Source organism: Opisthorchis viverrini (genome assembly GCF_000715545.1).
Source record: "Opisthorchis viverrini unplaced genomic scaffold opera_v5_26, whole genome shotgun sequence".
In the NCBI taxonomy this organism is placed as follows: Eukaryota; Metazoa; Platyhelminthes; class Trematoda; order Opisthorchiida; family Opisthorchiidae; genus Opisthorchis; species Opisthorchis viverrini.
In genome coordinates, this window is record NW_008751683.1 from 1,129,601 (window position 1) to 1,139,383 (window position 9,783).

Sequence of the window (9,783 nt, forward strand, 5' to 3'; positions counted from 1 at the left end):
GATGCACGACGCTCAGCCTCCCGATCGCGATCCCCAACCCGTTCCCGGTCTCCTAGTCATAACGGTGTAGAAGACGGTAAAGGCAGCAGAAGGCACGACCGGCGTGATGCACGCGCTTCTCAAAGCCCACGTCGTCGCGGCTCTGGGTCTCGCTCCCGCTCCGGTTCTTATTAGTATTTTTCTCTGTACATATTGTTCCTATGCATTGAATTATAACTTATGTAACTCTTTCGCTATCGGTGTGTTGGTTTAGTTAATCATGAAAGACATCAGGGGTCACTCACGATAACGTCTGTTGGCTGGGCTATTACCGAATGTCCGGGAGGCACCGGTCGGGGATATCATCGTTCGCTTGTCTACGGTGTGTGGTAGGGTAGGTGGCTATGCATTGGATGCGGAAGCCAATTAGTTGGTTCGTAAGTACGCGACTTTTGTGGGTGTTTGGAAGGAAACAACATTGAAAGCTATAGCTTGGGTGCGCAAGCGTCATTAGGAGCAATGTCTGGCAGTGCTTCCAAAGACGTCCGTCCCTATCCAGCGAGAAGCCAATAACAAGCGTGACTGAGTTTGACGATAGTGGCTTCCACGCTTGCCAAGTCATTGCCTGGCTCGTCTACCCTGGGCTACTGTGGGCTGTGCACGGGCGTTCCCAGTGGCCCATAGGAAACGTTTGGTCGGTTAGACTTGGGGTATTCGTGGTCGTACTCCCCGGGGTGGTGACTGGTTTGGTAGCAAGTCCCGCTAGATGTAGCTCCTGGTCCGCTGTGCGGGCACGATAATCCGCTAGATGTAGCTCCTGGTCCGCTGTGCTGGGTTGCGGGCACGATAACAGGTAGCGCGTGCTGCTCTGCGCGCTCTGGTGGGACGTCCCGTGGTCCGCGCGGTGATGTCCCAGGCTTCGGTGTAGTCGGCTGGTGTCATGCCTGTCAGACCCCTAGGCCGCGTTGTCCTGCTTCCGGAGGTGGGGTAACCGCACTTATGCCCCTGGGTTCAGTGCCATTGTCTTCTGGAGCATTGACCCACTGGCGGTGGCTTGCGCTTAAGAGTCGATGGTCTTCGGACCGGCACTCTCTTGTCGATCTGGGAGACGTATTGCGGCGTGCCTATGTTAATAAACGAAATCAAATGGGCTTGGCAATTCGATCGCAAACGAGGTGACAGCACAAGTGCGCTGTTAGGGAGCGTAGATATGAGTCGTTGTTTGTGTGTTGAGTATGCTAGTATACGTACTGCTAGCCGGAGCTGGTCTTCGACCACGGCTGATTGTTCGGTTGGGCGGTTCCATTGGTTATCCTATGACCTGATCGATGTATGACCACGTGACCTTTGGGCCTGGTCTTCCCTGCCGTCGTACTCTGATCGATGTTGGAGTGATCTTTGACCCCCCTTGGTTCCGGCTTCCGAACTTTGTCTATTCGACACCGAGGACTTCATTACTTGTTGGTCTGTGAATCCGATATTTGGCTCTCCTTTAGTATTTCATTGGATGAATCTGTCCGTATGTAGTGGCGCATAAATGGGGTCCAGCATCGATCGGAGTACGAGGGCAACGGAGGCCAGGCTCAAAGGTCATTTGGCTATCGACCGGTCAGGATACAGGATAGCAGAACAACCAGTGGAACCGCCCAACCAAACAGTCAATCGTGGTAGAGGGTCAGACCTGGCTCACAGTACGTATATTAGCACACACGCAGCACCATTCAACGCACAACCACCGACCGATCGCTACACTCCCTAACAACACACTGATGACGTCACCTCGATTGGTGACTAAACGTTTGCAATCAAATTACCCAGCTCATTGAACAAACCAGCAACCATCTTTGTTACGTGAGCTACCACCATTCTCCTCCATAGCAGATCAAACGAGTGAGGATAGTCTGTTTCGGAAGTCGAGTAGCTTGTTAATATAGCTATTGGGTAGTTGGAGTGCAGTGATGATTTCATTGGGAAACAGCAAAGTGGGCTTTGGTGGCTTGCTTCTTGTCTTTGCAACTGCAGCATGCGAACGCCCACAACTCTGTCGATAATCATTCAGCTATAACACCTTGGTGCTGTTCAATCCGAAGAAAGCTCGGAGTTTGAGGTACTGCCGGTTTGTCCAAGCCCAGGCAGGACCGGTTGAAATACCGTGGTGGATTCCGAACTTCGAACCAACAAGTTCGCGCTGAAACCCTCCTATGGTTACCCGCTGTGGCTACGCGCACGTGCCCTCAGTGCCTCTATCTTGAATTCTCAGAATGGATGGCGAATTTCACTATGGTGAAGTGCCCCGCGGGTCACTCATGTCCGAAGAAATGGATGCGGCGTTTACAAAGCTGCAGGTCGCGTCTGCCATCGGATGACTGAAGGCAAGCGGCACCTACACCGTCAGCGTGCTATACTATTTCAATCGAATCTTAATCAGGGCTATAAGTACGCCTATCCACGATCTTGGTGGTACGAAAGGATAACCGCGATATTCTGAATGAGCTGCGTGTTAGGATCTAATTTGGCGTCATCGTATCGAGGAAAGTAGGTGGTCGGACGTTGTACTGATGTATGAAATAGTCGGTTTTCTAACATGCAGAATTAACTGAGTTACTTCAAACGCATTCCAAACTACCACAAAGCCACCGATGCGAGCTGAAAGGTCTACCTTCTAACTTTCGCAGGCCATGTCACTACCACGTTAGTCCGTCGGGTCGATTCACTTCAAGCTCTGTCGCTGAGGGTGAGCTGGTATCTAACTTTCAGGTCTTGTGATTCGTATGTCGAAGGTGACTGCTACGCAAACAGTAATATGGGACGACTTTTCGGTCTTTACATATGCTGCACCCCGTAGCAGTTGATGCACACACCACAATGAAATCAGCTTTGATGCGTTCGTCAGTTAGTCTGAGAAACGAAAAATATCTGTTGGGAATCTTAGCAGTTGATGCACACACCACAATGAAATCAGCTTTGATGCGTTCGTCAGTTAGTCTGAGAAACGAAAAATATCTGTTTGGGAATCTTCCCCATCTTTGAAATCTTCCGTCAATTTTTGTAGGTAGGAAAGCTGTGTATAGCTCCTGAGTCGTATGGCTGGGGCATTCAAAACGGGTTACATCTGAAGCATATCCCGTTGGATGTTATGTAGGTTGCCTTTCGGTGTATGGGTGCCACTCTAGGATATGAAACAAGTTTGAAAGCTTTGGGTGCTGTCCGCAGTATACGTCTACTATGTGGTTCGCGTAAACACCATATACATGATTGCCAGCTGAATTCAGAATTCCTGATTTTCCTCAAACTCCTATAATTCTGCTTGGATGTGTACACATTAGAATATCTGGCAGACGCATCCGTTTCCTGTAACAATACTACTTTTTCAGCAATGTTGTGCGTGTGTGGCATTGAAGCAAGAGTGTCCGCTACTAACTCCGAGGCTGCCGCAAACGGTACCGGTCAGACGCGATCTTCCACCGCACACAGAGGCACACCATGAGAGCAAAATCTCTGATTAGGTTAATGGAGTTTGAACACTAGGTCACAGGATATCATTCAGTTGCTTGCGTCATACCGCACACCGCAGGTGAGTCATACGAGCCAGTGGAGAGGAAGTGGAGCCTGTTGGTTGCGTATGTTGCCGGTTTCTGAGCGCGGTGCTACTTCGTGCAGTAATTGTACCCCGTAGGGCTACGAATTCTTCGAATGTGGAGAGTTCCCACTGGGTACTTATTGAAGGCGCTTCTTCTAACTACTCGCCATATGTACACAGATATTAACTCAACAGGACACTAACTGCCACCGTCGACTGCACTTCCGGAGTTTTCAACAATGCTCCTCGCTCCACTCTGTGGGCGTCATTGACTAGCAGATATCTCGCACACCCTTAGAAAATCCTTGAGTCCAAGCAGCCCTAAATCCTGCTGGTACCTATCATTCACTATACTAAAACATCTTGGAGTTGGCATTCCTCAGGTTTGCGCGAAATAATCTGTCTCCGCCGAGGGGGGGGGGCAAACATAATGACTGCCCCAAGGGCCCAATGAAAGTTCATTATTCGGCTGTTCATGGAAAACTATCCTCCGTGTGCGCGCTACTCCGCGGTGACTGGGGCTGCCATCCAAACTGAGAATCGTCCGACCTGTTCATGAAGCGATAGCCATTGGCATCAGCACTTCACGCTTAAGGACAATATTCAGTTTAGTTGCGTCACCATGGCTGTCTTGTAGAGGAGTCTGCTTGAGACCTTTAATGCAACACATCAGTTGGGTATGCTAAGACGAAAATTCAGGGTCGGCTACTGCATAACTGCAACGATTATTTTCAAGCTATCGTTCCAATTTTACCATTACGAACATTAAAAAAAAACTAAAAAGAGAATTATATCAGCGGATATTTCTACACCTCCCGAAATAAACGGTACTGCTTGGAGTTGTATCAACGGGAATAAGAAACGGATAGAACGATAGTAGTGATGACAACGAGCGGTCAATCGGGTACGGGCTGGGTATGGCATTTTATTTTGAGCAAGCCGACAAAAGCGGTCAAAAGACGACAATTGTTGCAGTGAAGTCATAAGAATAGTGTTCAGAAGAAGTCTGAAAACGAAACGTTAAAAAAAGCATGCGATAGAGCTGTTGGATGTTTGTCTCTTCCGTAGGGTACGTTGGCCATCACAAGACGCCAGGGGGGGTGAGGGTTTGGTCCAGAAATCGGCGCTTAGAGAAGCACGTCCACCACTGCAAAAATGACAGAGATCGTTAGGTTAACGAAGTGGACAAAAATTCCTGAAGTTTATTTAGCTTATGAACTTATGTAATTTGTGAAGGCTGCAGGCATTAACCAAGTTGGGAGTATCTGTGGTGAAATATGCACAAGGTGTAGATTGGAAAGAAGATACGAAGACTACTCGGGAAACCTTTGAATCCGTTCATCCTCGTTGTCTTCGGAGAAGAGGTACTTAGATGGAGCACAGCACCCCTACAGCCCTAGGTTGTGTGATATGCCTCCTTGTTTCTACCATGGATCTCGATAGACGGCTATTCGGCATAAGTGGTATCATCACCATCGAAAGCATATCTGAACTTCAAGCCCGTCGTAGCGGGCTCGTAAGACTTGTCTTAGATACTGTCAGGACTACAATCCTTTGGTGCGTAAACGGACACGACAGACAGACAATGGTCAGCTTTCCTCAAGGACGTTCCCAGAAAAACCTCACAGAGGCGACCGTCAACCGACATTCAGTCAAGCAACGATTCTTTTGCCAGATGACTTAGGACAATGCCAACCCTTGCGCATCCTTCCACAGTGGCTTTTAGATAGCCAGCGGTGCGCAGATGGAAGCGAATTGAGGTTGATGAGTTGTTCAATCACTGTGCCTGATTTCTCGTTTCTGATACATAGCACATTTGCGTCAAGCGAGTCCGGTATGAAAGCAAGAGCTGCCTGTTGTTCTGCTTGCTTCAGAGTGCAAATATCAGAAGCAGCCAGGTAGACCGGGCGCCCAGGCTTGAAGACTGGTTTGGAGATCCCTGAGGCTGTCGGCGCCAATTCAAGCGCACTTGTTGGATCCAAAAACCGATGCGAGATGAACGGGGTCGTCAGTCTGAACGAATGGGGCCTTCAGGGAGAGTTATTGATGGGGTGGGGGAAGAAAAATATGTGAAATCAGTGGCCTGTTTCCGCTTAACTACCCAGCTGTATGCATAAAGGCGACCCGGCTGATGACGCCACGCGACTGCCGATTGGGCATGACAGTATTGCTAATCTCAATCGCCACGGTTTTACGTGGGATCGGACACCGCAAGGTCGCCCAGACCCAGACAGCAAAACTATTAGGGTCTTTAAAATGCAGGAGTGTTTGGCAGTAAATGCCAGTGGATTACCACTTTTAAGGAACAACTCGCCACACATGTTTCGACCCCCAACCTGGAAGATCAGGAGACTCCATTAGTCAGACCAACCAACCTGGTATGATTGATCGTGCGAATGTCGAACGGGCATCCCTCAGAATAGCTCAGTGGGACACGGAGGCACAAACCGTCACATCACGGTAAGGTTCAGTTTATTCGTGGCAACAAGTGGCGTACAACCACAGATAATTGTGGCAGGAGCATCCTTAGGTGACGTACACGCCCACCAACAAACGTACTCTTCATCTCTTTCTAATTTGTGGTTAAGCAAATTTAAAGATCAGAACTTTGTGCACTACCCAAAACTTTAAGTGGATTGAACATAATCGAACAGTGTCCGGAGTTCTGTTCACTGAGCTCGACATTCTGGTTGCAAGCCATCATGACTATCACTTGATGATGAGGTTTTCCAAACTGCGCAGTCCAGTTAACAGGTCAGCGGTTCTGCCTACAACATGAGCTACCTATATCCCAACAATGGTAACGCCGGATGTACTACTCAAGCAACTTTAAGAGCTATGAAGCAGATAGCTAGTCGACTATGAGCATACAACTCCAAACAAATAAATGGATTAAATGCGTAAAATAAACGAATAAGTAACCAAAACAAACAAATAATAAAACAATGATCGTTCGACGGTGGCATCCTTTCGGTGGACAGCCGCCAGGCAACCCGAAAGAAGCAATAGGGTTGAGATACTACCCAGCTGCACAATTCAGCAGTAATAATCGAAAAGCCAGGGTTACACTCGAACCGCGGACTGTCCGTTCAGTAGTCTTTTGCCTCAACTGCTGAGCTATTCCATACTAATGCAACTCTGACTGGGGGCGATTAAGTAATAGTGCTTCCTTGAAGACTGGTTTCATCATCATCATCGACAGCAGGCTGGTTTCTGGCAGCTGTGAACCGAATGGGGTTGTGAGGTCGGTCGGCTAACTGTGGATTAGGTGCGTTCAGTTTAGGGTACACTGCACAATTCATTTACGAATGGTTCACTCACACAATATTCGTAAAAAAATTCATACGGACCGTCAACCACTGGTACGCGCATAAAGTTGGCTGCAAATACATTCGCGAATTTGAGGCGCTGTCAAGTTGTGTACCCTATGAGACTGCTTCATTGAGAGCACCTTGCCAGACGAGGTAACGTCACCATTATTCAACTTGTACACCGAATGCACAAAAAAGTTAGACCCACTGGAGCTTCGCTGAATGCTGATAGCCTATCGTCCATGCACTCCAATCCACTACCAAGCACCTCTATTGGCGATGAAACTTTTGTGAAAAATATCCAAGTTCTGCGAGTCATCAACGTGGTGCCAATAGGCCAGTGTGATAAGGTATGAAGTAGATTGTAGCGTTATCACGCGTGACAGTCCTGTTTTTAGGCCTCGCGAGCAGAGGAAACTGAGCTCGAATACGCCGCTGAACTAAGTTGAAGAGCCAATTTCGTGTTTATCACCTTGAACGCCAATCTTTCCCAGTTTTCCGGCTTCAGTCACCTTCCATAAATCTGTTTTGCGGTCTCAGGACTGTCAACATCATTACCGTCAACAGCGCAACATCAGTGTTCACTGTCGACGCCTCTCACACAGAGTCCCCTAGTTGGTTGATCCTGACAACTTCATCCAAATTTTCAGATATTGTCACTGACAGACCGATCAGTAGTAGAAATCGACCGGTAATCTGCTGGGCAAAACATTTTAACAGCGCGTGGGTGCAGTCGTCTACGAGGTGCGGTTGAGTGGGATGACCCCAATTTCATCCGCATTGCCCACTGGCGACTCAGTGTTGTGTCGTTGTCCTATACGCAATCGTTAGGTGGCCCAATTAAGTGCTCGCAAGAACATTTCTGTTGTCTTTTGTGTGTCATCAGTTTCAGTTCCCCTTTCGTTGGTCAGTTTGAAATAAACTGCTCGGAACTTGTTTGGAAAAATGACCGACAAGCCTGGGTGCTGTCATACTACAGCACATCTTTATGAGTTGTACACGCTCGTGGTGCTTTATCCCTTAAAAATGAATAAACCAAAACTCCTTCCATAAACATATTGCTGGGTTAAGCGAGATGAAGACATCACTTGTATATCTTAGCCGCCGTACTAATGACGGCAGCCATGTTTCGTACGAAACGTATAAATGGTTTGGACGGAACTGAAACGGTTTTAGAAGACCCCAGTTAAATGGACAGCATGCCTTCTGTGCCTTGTGTGCGCACTCTAACACTACAACACCAACTCTGACCCCGTTAGTGGACTATTTCACCGCTAACCATACGCGACAGTATGCCAGTGAGGTGAAAACTGAGTTTTGGTCAAACTACCTTCAGGACGGATTGTATCCGGCGGAGTCTTATCAAACCGAAATTTTGTATTACAGTAGAAGGTTTAGTTTGGACCGATGTGAGGCTCAAGGGGAGCGCTGTGGATAATGGTTTTTATTCGTGCACAAGCAGGCTGGTCTCTAAGCACGAAATAAAACTGAGCCCCCAAAAGGGCGAAACTACCGGGATTTTCATCGGCTTTGTAAGAATTGTCATGTGAAGGAATAAATCGCTGATCACCTGACAATCAGCTACTTTGTTATATTAACTGTGTGATTAGCGCGAAGTCATATTTTCTGCCCTCTAAACGGCCTGAAACGGTTTAGAGGCTCAAGATTTGGGTATGCCTTTTGTGAATACAACTTTTCTAGCCATAACTTTCTACGCTTGGAGAAACTAGCATTGTCCTCCGTGTTTCCGTCCGTTAGGCGGCACTTATACAATAGAGAAGTGCCGTTACTACACACAGAATCACCATATGACAATCAGTGATAGAATGCTCGATCATGGGCGGTCAGCAAACCAAAAAGGCCTTTCAGGGTCATTCTTAATCGAAACTATATGCCTCAAAGGGACACCTCTGACCGGAAAAGTTCCTGAGGATCAGATAAATCAAAATCAGCTTCCAGATCAGGAAAAGCGACTTTCGCTGGATGTTTGAAAGAATGGTGGAGTTCAGACACCTGTCTCAAAGTGAAGATACGATCAATGCATCCATCGTCAGGGCAATGTATAGGTTGATTACCATTAATTTGTCTTTCCCGATACACAATTACCCTGCGTTAATAATGCCACGGAACAGCTTTAGAGCAACTGTTACCGGGCTGACACAGTTTTTGCTATTTCAGATGAGTGAACTGTTGACCCGTCTCCACATTGGATGAAGCGGAACACCGTTGTCTGTGTGGCGGACAGTGATGTTGTATGAAGATGCAGTCCGGTGTAGAACAACACCAGTATTCACCAGCTAGTTTGACCCATGGGTTTGTGGATTCGCCCAATCATTTTCAGGCAATTGTTTCCAAATGAAGCTACACAGCGAAGCGAAACAAGACGTTTTAGTTTTCTAACGATCCAAGTTGGAATTACCCGTTCACTGCATAATGTTAAACTGTTGAGAATATAACAAGAAGCAGTACATGAACATACTGTCCAGTGTGGAGCTGCGAAACGCACTATCAAACGCGTAGTCACATTTTGGTGAAATTTCCGTCAAAAGGCATCTCCAAAGCGATGGTACAAGATTTTGGCGAACTGTGCTTTTGAACGACGCTTTCATCGGTAGTGTGCTGGCTAAGTATTCCGCGATGTACAGGACCTACATGCTGTACGGCGACTGAATGCTACGACGGGATGAGTCGAAAATCCGCTTTCCAGTTGAACAACCGGCTTTCCAAGTAGCTATCACAATATCATCATCATCATCATCATCATCATCATCATCGACAGCATGACATCAGTATTCAACACCGATGCTTCACTTCCGTACAACCACGACTTATTTGAAAGCCTTATCGTAAAGGAAAGAATAAAGGTGGATGGGGGAGGGACTTAGAGCTAGCTTAACACAATCATTCCGAGGT

The 9,783-nt window shown here is 47.5% G+C and overlaps 1 protein-coding gene across 1 annotated transcript in view; it reads right to left on the reverse strand.

Annotated features, from left to right (window-relative positions):
* Positions 1–4,346: 4,346 nt before the first annotated feature.
* T265_02272 (hypothetical protein) overlaps positions 4,347–9,783 on the reverse strand; it is a gene marked incomplete at both ends in the record, with an annotated part of 22,269 nt that continues 16,832 nt past the window's right edge. Inside the window, one exon of the mRNA XM_009166476.1 lies at positions 4,347–4,706. Coding sequence (XP_009164740.1) covers positions 4,641–4,706 — 66 coding nt within the window. The remainder of the gene's footprint in view (positions 4,707–9,783) is intronic.